Here is a 23,637-nt window from a genome sequence, read left to right on the forward strand (position 1 = left end):
ATCAGGAATTCCATAAATGTTCTTGGCACCTTCCAGGCCGGGGAAAGTGCGCTGGCCGCACCCAGGGCCATGTGATCGGTCTCTGGCCCTCTGCACCCACCTACCAACCGGGAATCTTCCCAACCTGGGCAGGGCAGGAGGGAGGCAACCGTCTGTGGCTGTTTACTGGTGCCACTTTGGGGCCGCGTCCCCCCTGGCCAGAGCGATGGAGTGTCTCTTCCGGCCGGCTGTCAGCAGCGACTGTGAGCTTCTCATGAAATTCATCAAGGTGAGGGGGGGGGGGGGAGTTGAAATTCAGATGTTTGGATATATTTTTTTCAAGCCAGGATTGGACCATGATTTGTCTGGGATGGTGTTAAGGTCTCTTGCCTTGGGAAGAAAGCGAAGGGAAGGGAAGGGAAGGGAAAGGTAAGGAAAGGATTGGAAAGGAAAGGAAAGTAGAAAAAGGGAAGGAAAGGAAAGGAAGAAAAGAGGGAGGAAAAGAAAGGAAAGGAAGAAAAGAGGGAGGAAAAGAAAGGAAAGGAAGAAAAGAGGGAACTTGTCTTTCTCACTCTCGTTTCTCTCTGTGTGTGTCTCTTTTTTCTCTCTTTCTCTCTCTCTCTGTCTTTCTCTCTCTCTCTCCGTGTTTCTGTTTCTGTCTGTCTCTTTTTTCTCTGTCCTTGTCTCTCTATCTCTGTCTCTCGGTCTCTCTCTTTGTCTCTCTGTCTCTCTCTCCGTTTCTCTCTCTCTGTCTCTGTCTTTCTCTCTCTCTCTCTCTCCCTATTTCTCTTTCTCACTGCCTTTTTTCTCTGTCTCTCTGTGTATCTCTGTCTCTCTCTCTCCGTTTCTCCCTCTCTTTCTCTGTCTCTCTCTCTCTGTCTCCCTGTTTCTCTTTCTGTCTGTCTCTTTTTCTCTGTCTCTCTGTCTCTCTATCTCTGTCTCTTGGTCTCTCTCTCTCCGTTTCTCTCTCTCTCTCTCTGTCTCTCTCTCTCTCTTCCTGTTTCTCTTTCTCTTGGTCTCTCTATCTCCGTTTCTCTCTCTCTCTTTTCTCTCTCTCTCTCTCTGTCTCTCTCTCTCTCTCCCTGTTTCTCTGTCTCTTGGTCTCTCTCTCTCCGTTTCTCTCTCTCTCTCTCTGTCTCTCTCTCTCTCTCCCTGTTTCTCTTTCTCTTGGTCTCTCTATCTCCGTTTCTCTCTCTCTCTTTTCTCTCTCTCTCTCTCTGTCTCTCTCTCTCTCTCCCTGTTTCTCTTTCTCTCTGTCTCTCTGTCTCTGTCTCTCGGTCTCTCTCTTTTACAGAAGAAATAATCTTAAATTGGCAGGAGACCCTGCTAAATTGCTCCAGATGTAGTGACGGGAGCAAAAAGAGCCGGGTCAAACCCACAGAACCACAGGGGTGGACTAGATGACCTACAGGGGCCCTTCCAACTCCGTGAATCTGTTTAACTCTCTTTATATAGAAACCCCAAAGAGCCCGAGGGCCTCTTGCTGACATTTTCCAGCGACCGGGGAAAAAGAGGAAAAATAAATAAATTCAGAATTACCGCCCCCCCCCCTTTCTCTCTGATTTGGTTCAGTCCAATATACAACCTGTTGCAGGTGGGGTATTGTGGGACGTGATTTGTATGATTTTAATAAAATCTCTGCATGGAGCCTCATTTTTCTAACTATTCTGTGGGACCCCAAGCAGAACAAGGAAGTCAAGAGAAATCCCTTTGCGCTCCTTGCATAATTTCGCAACTAACTCATTTCCCCTCGACTAAGAGCTGCAAATGAGCCCCCAGCATTTCCACCGTTTAAGTCAGTCCGTTGTTAAGCGAGGAGCGTCCCGTTTTAGGACCTTCGGTCGCCACGGTTGTTAAACAAACCACTGCCCTGTTAAGCGAGGAAGACGGGTGTTCAGCGAACCCCCTTAACTTGGCTCGTTGTAAAGGTCGCAAAAGAGGGGAATCACCTGTCCCCGGAATGTTGCGACCGTCGTAAAGATGAGCCGGTGGCCCGGTGGGCAAATTTGGATCAGGTGACGATCATGGGTGTGGGGAAACGGTCCTAAGTAGCTTTCTTCAGTGTCGTACCTCCGATCGGTCGTAATTGGAGGACCGTTTCAAAGCCCCCTGCTGCATTTTGGGACTCTGGAGGTTGGGATTGGGGGTTCGATCCCCCCCATCCCACCCCCGGGATGTCTTCATAACAACTCCTCTATTCCCCCCCCCCAGGATATTACGGAATACCATAATTTATTGCACGAGCTCTTGATCAGCGTCGAAGGTAAGGATTTGGAGAGATTTTTTTGTGTTGTGGGGTAACCTTTCTGGACTTTTGTGAGCGGGTGGAGAGCAGAGCTAAGGCCTTGGCTGGCTGCCCGGCTGGTGGGTGCCAAAGCTGGCAGGGTCAGTGCAAAAGCGTCTGCTGGTGGCATATCGCCAGTGAGAGCAGGCACCCTTGACCAGTACGGGAAATCAGGAGTGGATGGCGTGCGAGAAGAGCCAGGAGTGTTGGGTGTGGAGTTCCCTTTTGCAAAACAAGTTTTGAATTCTGAATAAGTGTTTGTTTCTCTTCCTCCCTCCCTTCTCATTTCTTCCTCCTTCCTTCTCCTCCTTTCTTTCCCCCTTTTTCTTCTTCCTTCTCCTCCTCCATTACTTCTCCTCCTTCTCCTTTCTTCATCATTTTTCCATTCGTCCTCCTTTCTTTCTCTTTCTCTCACTGCTCCTCCTCCATCCCTCCTCCTCCAAATTCTCTTTCTACATCTCTTCTTCTTCCTCCCCTCCTCCTCCTTCATTCTGCCTCCATTCTTCTTCCTCCTCCTTTCTCCCTTGTCCTTCTCCACCTTCCCTTCTTTTTTCTCCCCCTCCTAATTCTCTTCCTCCTCCTTCTCCTCCTCCAAATTCTCCTTCTGCATCTCTTCTTCATCTTATACCTCCTCCTCCATCTTTCTTCCTTTCTACTCCTCCCTTCCTTCTTTTTTCCTCCATTCTTCCTCCTCCCCCCTCTTTCTTCCTTGTCCTTTCCTACAAATTCCCCTTCTCCATCTCCTTACACCTGCTTTCTTCTCCTCTTCCTAATTTTCTTCCTCCTCTTGACTCTCCTTCTCTATCTCTTCTCCTCCTCCTCTTCCCCCTTGCTTCCTGCATTCTTCCTCCCTTCTTCCTTGTCTTCCATCTCTTCTTCTTACACCTCCTTTCTCCTCCTCCTCCTCATTTTCTTCCTCCTTTCTTCCTCCATTCTTCACCCTCTTCCTTTCTTTTTCTTCTTCTCCTAATTCTCCTTCCCTATTTCTTCTTCTCCTTACACCTCCTCCTCCTCCTAACTCTCCTTCTCTATCTTTCTCTTCTTCTTCCTCCTCCTCTTCTTCTTCTCCATCGCAGATCTGAGAGCAGACGGCTTTGGCCAAGACCCCTTCTTCAAATGTCTCATGGCTGAACTGCCCGCAGAAAACCCCTCCAATCCAGGTAAAATCTGTTCCCCACCACCCTAATACCCCCCCCCCCCCAACGTGAAACTCGAAAGACTGAAAATATATCAAACCATCTTAAGGTCTTAATGTTCTCTTCCTAGGCTTTCTGAGAAAGCATAAGTCACAATCTTGGTCCCCCCAAACCCTCTTTTATTGAAACGGCGGTGAAATATGTTCATTCACAGCCCGTAACGATTCACAAACAGTCTGTGAAGAGTCCTACAGAAGTCTGCCAAAGTCTTTCGGGATAAGGCTGAGAAGCACCCACCTTTATCTCCCTTGAAACGCTGCCAGACACCTAATTGGCAATTAGTTTTGCAAGGCCAAACGGAGCACAGAGTCAAACGGAGCTTCAGAGTTTGAACCGAACAAAACGAACAAAATTGCTCCCTGCAAAGGCTCACGTCTGTTTGCTCCTCTTTTATGTCTTATGGGAGGGGCCAATCATCTCCAAGCCTTACTCCCGAGTCTCCCTTTTTGTCTTAACTGTTCTTGCCTTCTGGCAGCTCTGCACATGCGCGCACTGGGAACAGGCTCCAGCTGTTCTTCTGCCTCACTGATGTCTGACTCCGAAGGCAGCTGATAACTCCCAGATGGCCCTCTTCTGAGCCTCCCCCAGACTCCAGGACTGGCCCATGTCCCTCCCCAACCTCCTCACTGTCCGAGTCTGCTGACAGCTCCACTGACCACTGGTGGGCCACGACACTTAATGTTAAGGTCACCTTCATTGTCTGCATGGATTATTTAATATTTATTGTACGGTAACATAAACTAAACTATTGCGCGACCTTAGAGCACTTACCAGAATGGAGTCAGATTACCTACCAAGGGTCGCTTGTGCTCAGAGCTCTGGGTTTTTGCCCTTTTAGTTAGTCCTCGACTTACAACTGCTCATTCAGTGACCGTTTGAAGTTACTGCACTGGAGAAGCGATTCGTGACCGTTTCCCACACACTTACGACCAGTGCAGCCTTTCCCGTGATCAAAATTCAGACGCTCAGCAATGGACTCGTATTTACGACGGTCGGGAGTGTCCCGGGATCACGTGATTCCCCTTTTGAGACCTTCCGACAAGCAAAGTCGACGGGTGAAGCCGGATTCACTGAACGACCGTGGGACTAACTGAACCCCTGCACCAATTCATTTAATAACGGTAGCAAAAAAAAAAAGGTCGTAACATGCAGCAAACCTCATTCCGCAAAGGTTTCGCCTAGCAACAGAATTTGGGGGCTCAGTTGGGGTCGTAATTCGTATTTTGTATTTGAACGGGGGTGGATTTTATCGAAATGTGGTGAAAATGTGCCCACGCAATAAATTCATAAACTATAATTTTTACTCCCCCCCGTAGGGCACCCCATTGGCTACGTCATGTACTACAAGGGGTACTGCATCAACCACGGAAAACTGATGTATTTGGAAAATATATACGTGGCGCCGGAATTTCGGGGTAGGTTAAAAAATGATCATGTCGGATACAGCAGGCGTCGCTTTATGATCGTGAGATGAGCACAAATGGAAATAAATAGACAAAATAAGCCAAATAAGGCCAAGGTCTTTTCTAAAAGTGGGCTTTGATGAGCAGTACCTATCGGCTTAGTAGCAGTTAGGTTATGTTGTGTGCCAGTTGGAGTGACCCATGCCAGCTGGGGAATTCTGGGAGTTCAAGTCCATCCCTCTTAAAGCATGTTGACTGGGGAATTCTGGGAGTTGAAGTCCACTCCTCTTAAAGCATGTTGGCTGGGGAATTCTGGGAGTTGAAGTCCATCCCCCTTAAAGCATGTTGGCTGGGGAATTCTGGGAGTTGAAGTCCATCCATTTTAAAGCATGCCAGCTGGGGAATTCTGGGAGTTGAAGTCCACCCCTCTTAAAGCATGTTGACTGGGGAATTCTGGGAATTGAAGTCCATCCATTTTAAAGCATGCCAGCTGGGGAATTCTGGGAATTGAAGTCCATCCATTTTAAAGCATGCCAGCTGGGGAATTCTGGGAGTTGAAGTCCACCCCTCTTAAAGCATGTTGACTGGGGAATTCTGGGAATTGAAGTCCATCCATTTTAAAGCATGCCAGCTGGGGAATTCTGGGAATTGAAGTCCATCCATTTTAAAGCATGCCAGCTGGGGAATTCTGGGAGTTGAAGTCCATCCATTTTAAAGCATGCCGGCTGGGCTTAGTGGCTAACAAATCTGCCTAATATGTAACACAGCCCAGGTTCGAATCCCAGTAAGGGTATGGCTAGCTGATGAGAGCTAAAGAGCTTGAAATAGATCTATACTAGTCTCCCTTTATTTATCAGCACAAATACAACACACACACAGACATTAATGCATATTAATATATTAAATTGGCATGGCACTTTTGGGGCAATGCCCTTACTTCTTTGTGGTTTCTTCTCCCCCAGATAAAGGAATCGGAAAGCAGTTGTTGGCGAAAGTTGCCGAAGTAAGTTCAGAATATAAAACCATCTCAGGATTTGAGTTATGATGGCATTGAGGACTAGTGTCTTGCCTCTTCAGAACTTCCTCAAGTGAAGAATTGTGGTCCTTTTCTTGGAAAGACAGATACAGATAAGCCTCGACTTACAACATTTTGCTTAGTGATCAAAGTTACGACGGCACTGAAAAAAGTGACATAGGACTGTTTTTCACACTTATGACCGTTGCAACCAAAATTCAGACGCTCGGCAACTGACTCATATTTATGACGGTTGCAGCGGCCCAGGGATTCACGCGATCCCCTTTTGAGACCTTCCAAATGGGGAAAGCCTGCTTCACTTAACGGCCTCTCTTTGCCTCTCTTTCTCTGGCTTTGCAGGTGGCGCTGGCCGCTGGTTGCACCAAGATGAAATTCAGCACCATGGAGAGCAACCAGAGGGCGAAGAAGTTGTACCTTCGGCTAGGAGCCCAGGACACCACCGAGTCCACAGCCTGGCACTGCATGGAGTTTAACGAAGAGGGTCTGCGGAGGCTCGTCCAGGGTGGGCGGGCCTCGTGAGTGCGCCCCAGGCCTACTCAGGAGGAGGAGGAAGAACAGCACTAACGCCAACATCAGAAAATCAGGATTTCCCAAGCCTTAGCAACTTTTAAAATCTCTGGACTTCAACTCCCAGAACTCCTCAGCTCTCATGCCTGGACTTCAACTCCCAGAACTCCTCAGCTCTCATGCCTGGACTTCAACTCCCAGAATTCTTCAGCCAGCATTCGTAGACTTCAACTCCCAGATTTCCTCAGCCAGCATTCATGGACTTCAACTCCCAGAATTCTTCAGTCAGCATTCATGGACTTCAACTCCCAGAATTCCTCAACTCTCATGCCTGGACTTCAACTCCCAGAATTCTTCAGCCAGCATTCGTAGACTTCAACTCCCAGAATTCTTCAGCCAGCATTCATGGACTTCAACTCCCAGAATTCCTCAACTCTCATGCCTGGACTTCAACTCCCAGAATTCTTCAGCCAGCATTCGTAGACTTCAACTCCCAGAATTCTTCAGCCAGCATTCGTAGACTTCAACTCCCAGAATTCTTCAGCCAGCATTCATGGACTTCAACTCCCAGAATTCCTCAACTCTCATGCCTGGACTTCAACTCCCAGAATTCTTCAGCCAGCATTCGTAGACTTCAACTCCCAGAATTCTTCAGCCAGCATTCATGGACTTCAACTCCCAGAATTCCTCAGCCAGCATTCACAACTTCAATTCCCAGAATTCCCCAGTTAGCAATGACAAGCACAGACCTTTTCCCCCAAACCCAACATTTAATACTATATTTAACCAAATAAGACTAATTATTCCTCCCCCCCCCCAAAAAAAAAAATCAGCATATCTTTAAAACAAGAAGGCTCACTTCTATTTTCTGCTTTTAAATAAAATCTCTGAATTGGAAGAAACGGTGGGAGACTCCTGATATTTTTACAGCTTTTGTCTCCAAGCATATAAATGTGGCCCCCAGAAGGAAGAGTCTTGCTCCTCCCTGCCAAGTTACTAGTCCACAATGTTTTATTAGCATCGTGGCTAGGGACGATGGGAATTATCATCCCAAATGAGCCCGAGGTGATTTGATTTAAGGTTGGATGCCAATTTGTGTGTGTGTGTTTGTGTCTCCCTATACAGTCCCCAATCTTAGTTCCTTTTAAGATTTCTGGACTCCAACTCCCATCCATTTATCTGGGAGTTGCAGTCCAGCCATCTTAAAATTGCTAAGGTTGAAAATACATAACTCCGCACCCTATAAATGAAACACCGCCCCCCCCATCCAAGCACGAAACGGAGACCGAAAAGGGGGCACCTCTTTAATGTTTGAATTCAAAAATACACCCGTGGCCCAATATTATTATTTATTAAAAATAATAATAAAAATGAGGCAGGCTGGATGAGAAGAAAGTCTATTTTGCAGAAACCAAAAAAATAATAATAGGGGACAGGCGAAAGTTCAACAGGAGAAGTTTTGTGCTATCCCAGGAGAAAGAGGGCGGGGGGGGGGGTAGGAGAGGAAATAGCCCCAGCCCCAAATTATCCAGATAAGACCAGCTTATGGGTAGGGGGAATGTTCAAAGCTTATGGGTGCGGGAGTCGATTCAAATATATTCCGGGACCAGAGGACGTTCCACTCTTAAAACACAGAGCAGGCCTGTGGGGTTGGGGACGATGGGGTTTGGAATCTACAAGACTGAAGGAAGGACGGAAATCTTATTGGGGGGAGGGTCCTGGCAGAGCTGAGGGGCTTTCTTACAGCCTCCCCCCAAATTGGGAGGCTGAGGAAACGAGAGGAGAAAAAAAAAACAATTTAGAGCAGTGTCGGTCCAAGATGGCGCCTTGAAGAGGGGTGGACTTCAACTCCCAGAATTCCCCTGGGGAATTCTGGGAGTTGAAGTCCACCCCTCTTCAAGGCGCCATCTTGGACCTACACAGCAATACAGCAACCAGCTCTGTGCATCCAGAAAGAGGGGGTATGCAACGTCGGGTAGCCCACGAAGCCCCCACCCCACCCAGGTTGGGGACCACCGCCCCCCTCCCCATCAGCAGTCGGTCGTGATATCGGAGGAGAGGTCTTGGATCCGCCGGGCACTGCAGTTCTTGCAGAGAATATGGCCGTCCAAGGGGTAGCAGCCGCGGCCCTCCCCTTCGGAAGACAGAAGCAGGCCACACTCCTGGAGGGGGGGAGGGGGGGAGTGAGGGGGGGAAAAGGAAAACCGGATGCGAGCATTAAGAGGGGGACGGGACCGGAAGGGACCTGAGAGGTCTTCTAGTCCAGCCCCTTGTCCAAGACAGGAAATCTTACATGCCATCCCAAAGAAACGAGTGTCCAATCTTTCCTTGAAATGTAAAGATAGATAGATAGATAGATAGATAGATAGATAGATAGATAGATAGATAGATAGATAGATAGATAGATAGATAGTTGGATGGTTGGATGGATGGATGGAAGGAGGCAGGGAGAGAGAGAGATATGGGGAGTGGGAGATAAAGATATATAGATAGGTAGAATGGATGGATGGGTGGGTGGGTGGATGGATGGATAGATGGAGGCAGGGGGAGAGAGAGAGATGGGAGAGGGAGATAAAAATGGATATATAGATAGGTAGAATAAATAGAGATAGATAGATAGATAAAGAAATATAGATGATAGGCAGATAGAAAGACAGAATAATGGATTCCTAGGGCTGGAAGGGACACTGGAGGTCTTCCAGTCCAGCCCCCCCTCCCCCCCGGCTTCCCCATTGCACCCAAATGCCTGTGCGATCTTTCACCCCCTCCAGCGCTTGAACCCCCACAAGTCCGACTACCCCCGTCGTCCACCCGAGGTGCCCACTCTTCCCACGCTCACGGGGGGGGGGGGTCCCTTTCCGGAACCAAAAGCAGCCCCTCCCTCCCACCCCCAATCCGCCCCGTCGTGGCTGACCTCGCACTTGTAGCAGCCGATGTGGAAGCTGCGGTCCAGGGCCACGATGCGCACCGTCTCCTCCTGACCCGCTTCGGGCATGATGGCCTCGCCACACACGGAGCAGCGGGGGGCAAATTTCCTGCCGGGGGGGGGAAAGAGGGGGCAGGAATCAGGAAGAGACATGATGCTGGCCCTGCTCTCTTCCTGAGATTTTGGGGCCTCAGGATCTCAGCTTCCCTTGCCTTGCTGGCTGGGGAAGATGGGAATTGTAGTATGGCGCCCACAGAACATCAGGGGTCAAATTTTCTAGAGGGGGGGCAGGAATCAAGAAGTGACAATGTTGGCCCTGCCCCTTTTGAGGTGTTGGGGTCTCGGGATCCCAGCTTCCCCTGCCTTCCTGGCTGTGGATGATGGGACTTATAGTACAGCACCCATACAACATTGGGGATCTTATTTTCTATGGGGGGGTCAGGAATCAAGACGAGACATGATGCTGGCCCCGCCTTCTTCCTGAGATTTTGGAGTTTGGGATCCCCGCTTCTCCTGCCTTGCTGGCTGGGGAGGATGGGACTTGCAGTACAGGGCACACAGAACATTGGGGGCCCAATTTCCTGTGGGAGGGAGGAATCAGGAAGTGACAGGTGGGCCCTGCCTTCTTCCTGAGATTTTGAGGCCTTCGGATCCCCACCTCCCCTGCCTTGCTGGCTGGGGAGGATGGGACTTGCAGTACGGCCTCTGTACAACTGCAGCAGGGAGGTCCGGGAGTCGTAGCACGGCCTTTGGAGCCCAGGATCTCTCTTGGGAGCCTATGAGGCAGCCCAAGAGGAATCCGCCCCCACCCACAGCCCCTTCCCCGACTCTCACCGGTGGAAATCCTCGATGCAGTGGATCTGGCTGGTGGCATCCACGGTGAAGGGGATTCCGTCCAGGCAGCGGTGGCAAACCACGCAGGTGAAGCACTGCGGGTGGTAAGCTTTGCCCATGGCCCGCAGGATCCGGTCCAGGATGGGCTTGCAGCACACGGAGCATTTCTCCAACGTCACCTGGCCGGAGAGAGAGAGAGGGGGGGCATGTGCTTGGGGGTTGCAGTCGGAGAAAAACAGACTTTTTAAAATTAAACATTAAAAAAAATGAACCGTCCCCTCTCTTGCGCCAATTGTTTTTTAAAAATCCCCGGGTTCAAGCCTTCGCGAGAAAGCAACGTCCGATTGGCAGAGGGCAGAATTCAGTGCCCGCAGCTTGGCTCGCTTGCTCGAGTCGCCTAAATCCCCCTTTCTTTACAGGAGAAGAGTAATAGGAAGCTGCGTTTTCAGATTATGACACCAGGGGGCGCCCAACTCCCAGAGATTATTAGACGCTCCAGAGGTCTCCAACCTTGGCAACTTTAAGACTGTGTGTGTGACTGTGCGCAGGGCATCCCGGTCCAATAGGGGACGCAATTGGCGCACCAGGCAGACCTGGTGGAATGCCCCCCTGGCCATGGCTGTCACATGGTCATCCATGGATAGCCGGGTATCCAGAAGGACGCCCAAATTGCGTACCCGATCCACGGGGGCCAGACATTCGCCCCCAATGGCCAGTGATGGAGTAAGGTGGTTGAACCGGGGCGCCGGTAGCCACAGCCACTCAGTCTTGGATGGGTTGAGCTTGAGTCTGTTACTTCCCATCCAGATCCGTACGGCTTCCAGACACCGGGACATCACTTCGACGGCATCGTTGGGGTGGTTTGGGGTAGAGATGTACAGCTGGGTGTCATCCGCGTACAGATGGTAGTCTACCCCATACCCACGTATGATCTCGCCCAGCGGCTTCATATATGCATTGAACAGGAGAGGCGAGAGGACCGACCCCTGTGGCACCCCACAAGTGAGCGGCATTCGAGGTCGACCTTTGCCCCCCTGCCAATACAAATTGCACTCGGCCAGAGAGGTAGGAGGAGAACCACCGCAAAACGGTGCCCCTCACCCCCAACCCCTCCAATCGATGCAATAGGATACCATGGTCGATGGTATCGAAAGCCGCTGAGAGGTCTAATAGGACCAGGATGGAGGAGCAACCCCCATCTCTGGCCCTCCAGAGATCGTCCACCAATGCGAACAATGCCGTCTCCGTACTGTGGCCGGGCCGAAAACCGGACTGGCGCGGGTCCAGATAATCAGTTTCCTTCAAGTGGCGCGGGAACTGTTGTGCCACCACACTCTCTACAACCTTCGCCAGAAAGCAAAGGTTGGAGATGGGACGGTAGTTGGCTAACAGAGCTGGGTCCAGGGAAGGCTTCTTGAGGAGGGGCCTCACCACTGCCTCTTTCAGGGCGGCCGGCAGGGACCCCTCACTCAAGGAAGCGTTGACTAACTCCTGGAGCCAGCCTCGTGTGACCTCCCAGGATGCCAGTACAAGCCAGGAGGGACACAGGTCCAATAAACATGTGGTGGCTCGCAGTCGCCTACGCAGCCTGTCCATATCATCGGAAGTAACAGAGTCAAACTCCTCCCAGAATGGGACCTCATGACCCACCTCCGACGTCCCCTCCAGACCACTAGCAGGGACCAACTCGCTTCGAATCTGAGCGATTTTGTCCTGCAGATACTCCCCAAATTCCTCTGCTCTGCCCTGCAGAGGAGCTTCCCGCAGCCTCTGTTGGAGGAGGGAGCAGGTCACCCCAAACAGGGCGGCAGGGCGGTTATCTGCGGACGCAATAAGAGTGGCACAATACTGACGCTTGGCCACTCTTAACGCCACAAGGTAAGTCCGTAAATGGGCTCTTACCTGAGTTCGGTCAGATTCAGAGCGTGATGATCTCCATCTGCTCTCTAGGCGTCTCTTGTGGCGTTTCATCACCCTCAGCCCCTCGGTGAACCAAGGAGCCTGGGTGGTTCGCTGCTGCAAGAGAGGCCGCAAAGGCGCCACCCGGTCCAAGGCCCCCGCGGCCGCACTATTCCATGCAGCCACTAGGTCCTCCGATCGGGTGTGGGTCAGGGCTACAGGAAATGGCCCGAGCTCTGTCTGGAACCTGTCAGGTTCCATCAGGCGCCTGGGGCGGAACCATCTTGGACATTCCGGTTACGCCTCCCCGCGGTGGGGAGTAGCGGCTGGAAAGTCGAGCCGGAGCAGTGAGTGATCAGACCATGACAGGGGGGTGATAGCTAAATCCCCTACTCCCAGATCACTCCTCCATTGGCCAGAGACAAAAACAAGATCCAGTGTGTGACCTCCCTCGTGCGTGGGGCCCTGAATTATTTGGGTCAGGTCCATGGCTGTCATGGAAGCCATGAACTCCCGAGCTACTTCAGATGCCTCCCCTACCGATGGCAAGTTGAAGTCACCCATGACCAACAGTCTGGGCGTTTCAACTGCCATCTCGGCGATCACCCCAAGGAGCTCGGGCAGGGCTGCTGATGCATAGCGAGGAGCCAGGTATACAATTAGCAAGCCCAACTGCTTCCCTGGGCCCCACTTCACACATAGGGACTCACAACCGGTTATCTGTGGCACAGTGGTCTCTCTCGGCTCGAGACCTTCCCTCACAATGACCGCTACCCCACCACCCGTGCCTAGTGCCCGTTGACTGATAAAATGCGCGGTAACCTGGCGGGCACATTTCCACAAGAGGGAGACCTCCCTCGTGGCCCAGCCAGGTCTCCGTAATTCCTGCCAGGTCCGGCTCCCCCTCCGACACCAGGTCGTTACCTTGGCCAGCTGGGGAATTCTGGGAGTCGAAGTCCAACCCCTCTTCAAAGGGGCTCAACAGAATTAGAGAACCCAAAATGAGGGGCCCGCAGACTCTTTTGAACCCCCCAACCCTCCACTCACAATATAGCAGGATTCACAGTACGACCGGCGGTCGATGGCGTAGAACGGCTGTCCCCGCAGGCGGCAACGGCAGGTCACACAGGTGAAGCAGTCGACGTGGAAGACCTGATCCATGGCTACGCAGCCCGTCCCGTCGCCCACCACATTCTCCCCGCACTGAGCGCAGCGGCCTGCAAGGGTGACGGGTTCGAGAACTACGAGACTCGATATTGGTTTTAAAAAAACATCAAAGCAGGGGGGTTGGGAATACAAGAACCATCCCAAAAATCCCCCTCTGGGGTGAGGAAGACCCCTCCCCAAATCAATTCTGAATCGAGAAGACCGGGTCTCCTCTTAAAACAAGCCAAAGGGGAGCTCCCGTGTTGCTAGTCTGCCCAGCGACGGCATTTCAAGGTAGACTGCTCTTGCACAGGGAGTCTCCGTGAAACTTAAAAGAGAATTTAGAGAAAGGGGGGGGAGATTCATCAAACACCCCTTTTTATGTCATAAGGGGAAGCAATAATAATAGCGGGAAATTTAAACACTAAGGATGGATATACTAAATTATAATTCAACCTGAACCTGGGGTAGGTGTGTTAAATGTAACAAATATGACGAAAACGTATGATATGCAGAAGAGGAGGATTGATATAAAAATGACGTTCCGAAACATCGAATAATTAAAAAAACGAAGGGTTGCAACTTGAATAAGCAAACAATGAGATCTTGATTTAAGACAGGGGTGTCCAAACTTGGGAACTTTAAGACTTGTGGACTTCAACTCCCAGAATTCCCCAGCCAGCATGGCTGGCTGGGGAATTCTGGGAGTTGAAGTCCACAAGTCTTAAAGTTCCTAAGTTTGGACACCCCTGATTTAAGAGAAAAGAGGCTCTTATCGGGAATATGTAAGCTTCTTAAACGAATCCATAAATATGATGGAAAATCTTTTCTCCCTATTCAAAGGTACAATAATTAAGATAGGGCGACTGGTATAAAAAAAAAACACATTGAAATATGGGATAACCCAACAATGAAAGATTATCATTGAATAGAGAGAGGTGTGTTCCGATTAGCGTCCTATAAACTTGCTAAACGAAACAAGCGCAACGAATACTCATTTTCTAGCCTGAAATGTATGGTACACCCAGGTGACATGTCACACACGGAAATTGGTTTGCAAAGGATTTTTAGAAAAACTAATTTTTTTTAAAAAAAAGATAAGACTGCTCTTGCACATGGAGGCTCCATTAAAACCACCCCACAAAGTCTTTTTAAAATAAAAAAAAAATAGGTGAAATTTTTAAGGCTCGGAAAACCCACCAAAATATTCCGCGGTGGGAGGATTGTTCAAATCGTACATCAGTTTCTTGGTTAGGCGCTCCAGCTCTTCCTCCGGGCGGCACGCGGGAGGCTGCGGGAAAGAGAGGAGAGACTGGGAGAACGGACAACAAATTCCTCGCGAATTTAAGCCACTAGGCCACCTGTACAGGTAGCCTTACAACCGTTTATTTAGGGACCGTTTGGAGTTACGATGCCACTGAAAAGACCATTTTTCACACTTACGACCGTTGCCGCATCCCCACGGTCACACGATCGACATTCAGCCAGTTGGCAACGGACTCGTACTTACGACGGTTTGCCGTGTCCCAGGGGGGAAGGGTTGTGTGATTTCGCGACCTCCCGACGAGCCAAGTCAGCGGGGAAGCCGGATTCGCTTAACAACCGAGTGACTCGCTTAACAACTGCAGAGGTGCGCTTAACAACAGCGGCAAGGAAGGTTGTAAAAAAGGGGCAAAGCTCATTTATCAGCCGTCTCGCTTAAAAATGGAAATTTAGGGCTCACGAAGTCAAGAACAACCTTTACTTGCTGCTGAAAACATAGACTCTGGGAATACTTGAGGAGGAGCTGTCCTCAGCCTCATTCTCATACACCAACTGAATTTCTGTAGCATTCATTCCCTCCCTCCTGGGAATCAGGATTGCATTCCATTCCCGGATGGTAGCCTCTTCCCCAGAAATACCCCTACCCTGCCTTCCCCTTCCCCATCATCTCCAGCCGGTAGAATTACCTGATGGGGAAACCTCAGGCCGCCACTGCTGGCAGGAATCAGGGACGCCGTCAACTCCTCCTTCCCAGCTTTTGCCAATCCAGACTGGAACTGCCCCACCGGTGCTCCCAACCTGCCCTGCCCGGCAGGACCGGCATAGAACTCCACCTCACCCAGCCACTGGCCATAGGAGGGAGGCTCCGGATACCAAGGCTCGGCTTCGTGGGGTCGGGCACGGGTCCCTGGTTCGGAGGCATATTGTGGGGGAGGCTTCATCCCATATCCTAGCTGGGGGGACGGGGGTCCGTAGGCCGCCTCGGCTCTGCGCCTGGGCTGGTTGTAGCCCACCACCGGTTTGGCCACCTTCACCTGGACGTTGAAGGGGGGCCCAGCTGAGGAAGACGCCGTGGCGTATGAGGCGGGCATCGGCTGCGGGTACGGCTTCGGTGCCAAGGGGGTGCGGTGGTATCCATAAGGATCCCCCGAGCTGGGGGAGCTGTATTGGCAGGGCAGCACTGGAGCAGCTGGGTACGGGGATCCAGAGGCTGGCGGGCCTCCATAGGGCAGGGTCTTGCCATCCGGCTTGGTGGGCACGAAGCCGCCCGAAAGAGTGGGCTTGTAGGTAGCCGGAGCAGGGCTGGGTTTGGGGGCGCCAGGCTGCAGATGTGGATACGGCACGGATTCCGCGTTCTGCAATAAACGGTTAACACAATCAGGGTCCAGGTAGAGAATTTAGGGGGGGTGGAGAAACCTGCAGGAACACTGTCTTGTCCTCCCGTCCCCCCCAAGCTTCCTCACCGCCCGTTCGCTCCGGCGCTGCTGGCTGCTCTCCATGTCTGCCAACATACTGGTGAGCGAATCTATCTGGACATCGAGGTTGGTGGGGTGAAAACCCCGCAGCTGCTCCGGCGATTCTCCCTCCTGGTGAAAAATATAATTTGTGTATGTGTGTGTGCGTGTGTGTGTCTCCCTGATCGAGGAAGTCATTTGAACCACTCTAAATGGATCTGGGCTTCTGTAATGTGGTGACTCCCCACTTTTGCCAACATCTGTTCCCCCCCCCCGCATTCCAAGGGCTGCACCTGTTGACCCTCAGCCTGCCCTCTGTCGGCAGAAGGGTGCCAGGGCTTAACAGAAAGAGCTAGAAGTCCCACTGTAGAAAATGTGACTCCCTGCGCCTAGTACAATCCTGAGAGTCGTAGTTCCAGCTAGTTAGAAACTGCAACTCCCAGAAGTCCACTAGGCGCCGGCCCAGTAGAGGGCACCAGGTTGGGGAAAAACCACAGCTCAACGTTGTAGCTCCACTTGGCTTCCTCCCCCAGGCCACTCAAAGCAGAAGTGGTATCCAGTTAGTTTGGATCAGTTCACCCAAACCAATAGTGGAAATCGTGCGTGGGCCAAACACTCCCCGCCCCAGTTCTACACTGTCCTATTTAGCCACGTTTTTTAATCCAGGCGCACGTGCGAGCGAGCGCAAATGTGCAAAAGGAGGGCATATGTCCCCCCGCCCCCCCCTCAGCCAAGTGGGGTCAACCTGTTTCTCTCCTTACCTGCAGGGTGTAGCTGGGAGGTGTAGCGCTATCCCAGGATCCCCGCGACCCTCGCTCACTTACGGAGGAGTAGGGGGAGTCTGTAGGAGAGTCCTGAGGATGGAAGGTGGGGCCTGGGGCAGAGGAAGAAGCAGGAGAGGGATTCAAACTAAGAGGGGATGGAGCTGGGTTCTCCAGGTGTTGGGATCTAGAACACTCAGACTTGTCTGCCCACCCAGTAGCAAGGTCCGCTGGGAAATGTAGTGAAATAACATGTTGCCATTTTAGAATACAGACATGACTCCTATGATTCAGAGATCTCCTTCTGGCTCATCCATCCATCCATCCATCCATCTTGGTTTCCATCCAATATGTCTATCTATCCTATCTGTCTGTCCGTCCATCCATCCATCTTCTGTCTCCATCGATTCATCCATCCATCCATCCTATCTGTCAATCTATTCATCTTCTGTCTCCATCCAGTGGAAGGGTACTGGGGAATTATGGGAGTTGTAGTCCATCAATCTTGCGCATTAGAGGGTGTTTTCCCCCCCTTCCCATTTGTGCAGAAAACTCTTCCCCAAATACCGACTGCTCCCACGTTTACCTGGAGGAGGGGGCTGGTCCCGGGATGGGCCCCCCAGGGAGCTCATTGCCCCATTGGTCTCCGGAGTTCGGTGGGCGGGTCTGGGGGCCGCAGGGAGGGAGGCAAAACTTTTCTGGACCTTGCAGACGGCGGCTGGGGTGGATAGGGGGACATCCAGCTGGGCCAGCCCCCCCACTTGTTTGGGGGGCAGCCAGGTGGGGCCGGACATGCCGAGGGAAGCTGGAGTGGGATTGGTGAGGGGGGAGAGAGAGGAAAAACATGGAGTCAGATTTGGAATGGATTGAAACAGCTGGGATTTCCTGGCTAATTCTTACTTCCCCCCCTTTTTTTATGGGGGGGGGGAATTCTGCTCTTCAGCTGAACCTGAATCATAAAGGAAGACAGAGAGAGAGAGGGAGAGGGAAGGAGGGAAAGGGAGAGAGAGAGAGAAGAGGAATGGACGGATGGATACAGTTGGATATATACAGAGTGAGTGAGTGTGTGTGTATGTGTGTGTAAAGAGAGAGGGGGCAAAAAAGAGATACATACAGAAAGAAATGATAGATGAATGGAGATAGATTATCTGTCTGTCTGTCTGTCTTCATCTATCTCTATCTCTCTCTATCTGAGAGAGAGAGAGACAGACAGACAGACAGACAGACAGATAGATAGATATTTGGGGAAATATAGGGTGTATATATAGAGAGGTGAGAGGTAGATACAATTAGATCTATAGATAAATGAATAAATAAATATAGATAGATGGATGGATGGATTAGATGGATGGATGGATGGATGGATAGATAGACGGACGGACAGACAGACAGACAGACAGACAGATATTGGGGGAATATATGGTGCATATAGAGAGAGGTGAGAGGTAGATACAAATAGATCTATAGATAAATGAATAAATAAATATAGATGGATGGATGGATGGATAGACGGACAGACAGATATTTGGGGAATATATGGTGCATATATAGAGAGGTGAGAGGTAGATACAAATAGATCTATAGATAAATGAATAAATAAATATAGATAGATGGATGGATGGATTAGATGGATGGATGAATGGATAGATAGACGGACAGACAGACAGACAGATAGATATTTGGGGAATATACGGTGCATATATAGAGAGGTGAGAGACAGATACAAATAGATATATAGATAAATGAATATAGATAGATGAATGGATAGATTAGATTAGATGGATGGATGGATGGATGGATGGATGGATGGATAGATGATAGATAGATAGATAGATAGATAGATAGATAGATAGATAGATAGATAGATAGACAGACAGACAGACAGACAGACAGATGTACAGATGGATAGTTGGGGAGACAGAGGGAGAAGCAAGAGAAAGGTAGGTATACATATAAATAAAAAGATAAAGAGAGATGATAGATGAATGGATGGATAGGTAGAAATATATAAAGAAAGAGAGCGATGAGAGAAAGAGACGGATAGGAAGGAAGGAAGGAAGGAAGGAAGGAAAGAGAGAGAGAGAGAGAGAGAAGGCAGAATAAGCCATAAAACTGCAAACAAACCACGTCTTCATGGTTTACCTCAAGCCAAGCCATTTCCCAACCATAAGGGGTATTCCTAAAAAGCCCAGTGGCAAAGAGCTTGCAACACTCACATGCTAAGCATTTACAGCAAGGAAACAAACCATGATTCCTGGCCACCTGCCTGCCTTACAGGAAAAAAAACAACAGTTTTTCTCTGCAACTCCACCACCCTAGAGATTCCGTGAGCCAGGAGGCCACGTGGGAAGCCATCATAGGCAGTAAGCGGCAGACACAGTTGCCCCGCCTATTCACAAGAAACTTTTGCAAACCTGGATTCAAACCCTCCCCTTTCCTGCATCCCCCCCCCCCCCAAGCATCATCGGGGGAAAAACCCCAATCAAAACAGTCTACCGATTCACACGTTTTAAAGCTCCGATTTCCCGAACTGCGATTATCCCACAAACTACCATTCGTGGCATTTGAGTTCCCAAGAAGCCCCAAATCGTGGCTTAGCCCAGACAAGCTTGGGATTGCCTCCCTGTGAGACAAGCCACCTTGCACACTTAGTGGAGGTTGTGGTTGGTCCATTTGGGGGCATCGATTCCCACTAACAATTTGGTAAATCTGAGTTTACCAAAGTGAAACCCTTAACTTTGGGTGGACTTCGATTCCCAGAATTCCCCAGCCAGCTGTGGAATTCTGGGAGTTGAAGTCCCCACCCCAGGCTTAAAAGTCGCCAAGTGGCCAAGTTTGAACAAGCTAGCAATAAACCAGGTTGCGATTCTTGCCCTGTGTGAACAGGCAATAGAAATCTCCAAAATAATAGATAAAATAAAATAAATAATAAAATAAAATAAATAATAATAAAATAAATAATAAAATAAATAAAATAAATAAAATAAATAAAATAAATAAAATAATAAATAAAATAAATAAAATAAATAAAATAAATAAAATAAAATAAATATAAATATAATATAATAATAATTAAAGAAATAAAATAAATAAAATAAATAAACCACCGGCTTTGCAGTCTGCGCGTGACGTCACTCTTCCTCCCCCCACCCCACCCCTCCCCCACATCCTTCCCCAACCTGTCGCCCGCCAGGATCCCGTCTTGAAGCTGCGTGGCAGCGCCACATGGGCTCCGGAGTACCTACAAGCTGGGTCAATGCTGCAGCCCGCCCGGGCCAACTTTCAAATCTGGGGGGGGGGCGGATGTAACTCGAGCACTCTGCACGTGCTCAGGGGTGGTCGGGGGTCCCCCGCTTTGCGGCGCCCCCGTCCCAGAAGCCAAGCTGGGGAGGGGTGGGCTCTAGGGATAGACCTGGGGGGGGGTCAGAAAGGGCTAGGAGGAGGCTCAGTTGGAGCAAAGAGGCGATCCCCTCCCCAATTTAGGCTAACCCCCCCACCGTTAAGACCCCCCCTTGAATAGACCAGGTTAAAGCCCCCCACTCTCTGCCCCCCTCCTCACCTGATCCCGGCGTCTCCTTCTCCCCCCTCCCACACGGAAAAAACTTTCTTCAAACTTTCTCCGCAACTTTCTCCGCTCCGGACGCGGCAAAGAAACTTTCTTTCTTTTCTTCCTTTCTTTCTTTTTTTGGTTTTTTTTTTTAATGGAACCCCCCCCGTGGGTGACGTCACCGCATTCCACAGCGTCACGTGGAGCCTGGGAATTCCTGCCACTTCCGGTGGGGGGGGTGGGAGGGAGGCGGGCATGGGTGGGCAGGGTGACATGTGCAGCCCCCTGGGATGAGGCTGGGGGCGCCTCCTTCGCCCCTCACCCACCCCACCTGCAATCTGCACACGTGGGAACTCCAAAGCCCATGGCTCCCAGCCCCGCAGGGGTTAGACGACGGGGGGGGGGGGTTGCAGTCGCCTGCAGGGAGATTGGGGAAGAAGAAGAAAACTTATTAGGAACCCCCCCCCCTCTTGGAATTCTCCCCACTGGAGTCCTGTCTAAATGCGGGGAGTGGGGGGAACTCCAGCGCCCATGCTCCCCAGCCTGCATGGGCAGGGACGGCGGGGGAGGTGTGACATTTTGGGGACTTCTTGCAAGGGGAAGGTTCCCATCGGAGTCCCGTCTGAGTGCTGGGGGGGGGGGCGACGACTCCAAAGCCCATGCTCCCCAGCCCGCAGGGGTTAGAAAACGGGGGGGGGGGGGCGCAGTCTCCTGCAGGGAGATTGGGGAAGGAGGAAACTTTTTGAGTCCGCCTGAGTGAGGTGGGGACGGACGGACGGACTCCAATGCCCATGCTCCCCAGCCGGCAGGGAGGGGAGGGGGCTGCAACCTCCTGCACCGGACGGAGGGACACAAATGCCTTGGATTTTTGGAAGGGGATTTCAGATTAACAAGAGTCAGAAGGGACCTCGGAGGTCATCTAGTCCAACCCCCCTCCCTGCACCCTTTCTGACCGAGGGCAAATCCAATCTCTCCTTGCAATGTATGGAATGGGGACTCCAACCCCCAGCAGCCTTACCCTTTGCCTGGGCTGGCTAAGCATCCTGGGAAATGTAGTTCCTGCACATCTAGGGGAGGGGGGAGAAGGGGAGGGCCGAGGGAGGGGCGGGCAGAGGGGGGCACCAGACAGACTCGCCCGCCTGGCTGAGACAGGGCAGGGTGTGCCAGCCGCTCGCTCGCTCGCCCACCGGGGATTTCATCACCGGGCAAGTTGCTGCTCGCCTGGGGTGTGTGAGTGTGAATGTGTGCATTTGTGTGTCTGGAATTTTTGCTACTCCAAATCCCCAGGATTTTGGGGAGGGGGGCAATTTTACAATGGGGGGGGAGGAGGGGAGATAGACGCTCCTTTTATTGTCGTCGTCCCCTCCGGGAGGAAATTCTGATCTTCTTCCCTCCAGAAGGTGAGTTAGTGACACGGTCGCTAAGTGAATCTGGCTTTCAGAAGGTTGCCCGAGGGGATCAGCGACCGTCGTAAATGCGAATTGGTTGCCAGGCATTTTAATTTGGATCGCCTGACCATGGAGAGGCTGCGACGGTCGTCCGTGTGACAAGCGGTCGTAAGTCACTTTCGTCACTGCCGTTTCTAACTTTGAAACGGTCACTAAGTGAACGGTCGTAAATCGAGGACCACCTAAATGTGGTCTCCCGCTTGAGCAGGGGGTTGGACTGGATAACCTCCAAGGTCCCTTCCAATTCTGTTACAGGTAGTCCTCGACTTACCATCGTTCATTTAGCGACCGTTCTATGTTACAACGGCACTGAAAAAAGTGACTTAGGACCATTTTTCACACTTACGACCGATGCAGCGTTCAAATTTACATTCTGATGATGCTTGACTGCTTCATATTTATAACAGTCGCAGCGTCCCAAAGGGTCACGCAATTTCCTTTTGCGACCTCCTGACAATCAGAGTCAATGGGGGAAACCAGATTTGCTTAACAACCGTGTAACTCACTTAACTGTAGCAATTCACTTAACAACCATGGCAAGAAAGGTCACAAAACGGAGCAAAACTCAGTTAACAAATGTCTCACTTAACCACATAAACATTGGGGGGGGGTCCACTGGGGCCGTAAGACGGGATCACTCGATCAATTACCTTTACGTGGTTACTCGTTTAACGATGGCAGCAATTCACTTAACAACGGCGGCAAGAAAAGCTCTACAATGGAGCAAATTTCCCGCAGATTCTGGGTTTCAATTGTGGTCGTAAGTCGAGGACTAACCATAGTCTAAGGTTGGGCTCGGAATCGGAGCATGTACAGAGTGTCCGAACGGGGAGATGGGAAGGGCCCTGGCTCCTTCTGCATCACGGCGCATGGATGGCGCATGGCGCACGGCCAGCCTTATCACCCGACCGGCTCCTTTTATCGCTCTGGGCAGGAGTCCAGCATTTTCACAGACACTCGCGCACCTATGGCATGGTGCCAGGCTCCCGCTCATGGGATTGGCAGCGCGGTGCAGTGGTTAGAGCACAGGGGAAGCCCGAACGAGGACTCCACTGTGCTATTGTGGGAGTCAAAAGACCACTAGGGAATGCTGGGAGTTGAAGATTGAAGTTCACTGGGGAATTCTAGGAGTCGAAGACCACTGGGGAATTCTGGGAGTTGAAGTCCACTGGGGAATTCTGGGAGTCGAAGTCCACTTTGGAATTCTGGGAGTCAAAGTCCACTGGGGAATTCTGGGAGTCGAAGTCCACTGGGGAATTCTGGGAGTCGAAGTCCACTTTGGAATTCTGGGAGTCGAAGTCCACTGGGGAATTCTGGGAGTCGAAGTCCACTGGGGAATTCTGGGAGTCGAAGTCCACTGGGGAATTCTGGGAGTCGAAGTCCACTGGGGAATTCTGGGAGTTGACGTCTCTGGGGAATTCTGGGAGTCGAAGTCCACAAGTCTTAAAGTTACCAAGGTTGGACAAGCTCTGGTCTAGGACCTCCTGCTTGAGCAGCAGGTTGGACTAGAAGACCTCCAAGGTCCCTTTCCATTCTGCCATTCTGCAGTCGGCTGCCCAGTTACACCCACCCGAGCCCATCATCCCCCACCCACCCATCGCAGCAAGGTTCTTTTCCCTTCCCCCTTTGGAGGAAAAAAAGACAATAATTAAACCTTAGTGAAATCCCGGCGCCCGTCAGCCGACATTCCCTCCTGGGCCTGGGCAGCCTTCAAAGCCACTCGGCTTCCGTGAAGAACCGCTGGCGGGCGGAATTCCAACCGGTTGTGTTTCCTGCTGCCCTTTTTTCGCTGGACGTGCAGTTTTTGGGAACCTCAGGGCCGCCGCTCCCTGGAGAAGGAAACCAGCGGTTCCATGCAACTCCTCCCAAAACTGGCCCAAAGATTAAAAACTGCAACCACTAACCACCATTGTTGGTTAAAATCGCAGAGGCCTTATTTCCAGAGAAATCGGAA

General features: G+C 51.0%; 2 protein-coding genes across 2 annotated transcripts; one reads left to right on the forward strand and one right to left on the reverse strand.

Annotated features, from left to right (window-relative positions):
• The first annotated feature begins 135 nt into the window (after window positions 1–135).
• On the forward strand, window positions 136–7,307 carry LOC309400695 (thialysine N-epsilon-acetyltransferase-like). The gene is made up of 6 exons (XM_081969309.1): window positions 136–268; window positions 2,191–2,242; window positions 3,340–3,423; window positions 4,776–4,874; window positions 5,825–5,865; window positions 6,238–7,307. Exons 1-6 carry the CDS (start codon window positions 206–208, stop codon window positions 6,415–6,417), a joined length of 519 nt encoding a protein of 172 aa, XP_081825435.1. The 5' UTR covers window positions 136–205; the 3' UTR covers window positions 6,418–7,307.
• Window positions 7,308–7,695: 388 nt separating this feature from the next.
• LOC309400694 (thyroid receptor-interacting protein 6-like) lies at window positions 7,696–17,534 on the reverse strand (the record flags this gene model as incomplete). Its single annotated transcript, XM_081969308.1, is given in 10 exon segments — window positions 7,696–8,567; window positions 9,320–9,440; window positions 10,166–10,344; window positions 13,112–13,281; window positions 14,411–14,501; window positions 15,160–15,828; window positions 15,937–16,059; window positions 16,689–16,801; window positions 17,275–17,501; window positions 17,503–17,534. Coding segments are annotated over 10 exon segments (1,857 nt in total). The 3' UTR covers window positions 7,696–8,435.
• Window positions 17,535–23,637: the final 6,103 nt, after the last annotated feature.

Source organism: Natrix helvetica (genome assembly GCF_964273705.1).
Source record: "Natrix helvetica genome assembly, chromosome: W".
NCBI classification, from domain to species: Eukaryota; Metazoa; Chordata; class Lepidosauria; order Squamata; family Natricidae; genus Natrix; species Natrix helvetica.

Coding starts and splice junctions, on each gene's coding strand:
- LOC309400695 (XM_081969309.1), top strand. CDS start 206: ATGGAGTGTCTCTTCCGGCCGGCTGTCAGCAGCGACTGTGAGCTTCTC. Junction 2,243..3,339: donor GCTCTTGATCAGCGTCGAAG/GTAAGGATTTGG, acceptor TCTCCATCGCAG/ATCTGAGAGCAGACGGCTTT. Junction 3,424..4,775: donor AGAAAACCCCTCCAATCCAG/GTAAAATCTGTT, acceptor TCCCCCCCGTAG/GGCACCCCATTGGCTACGTC.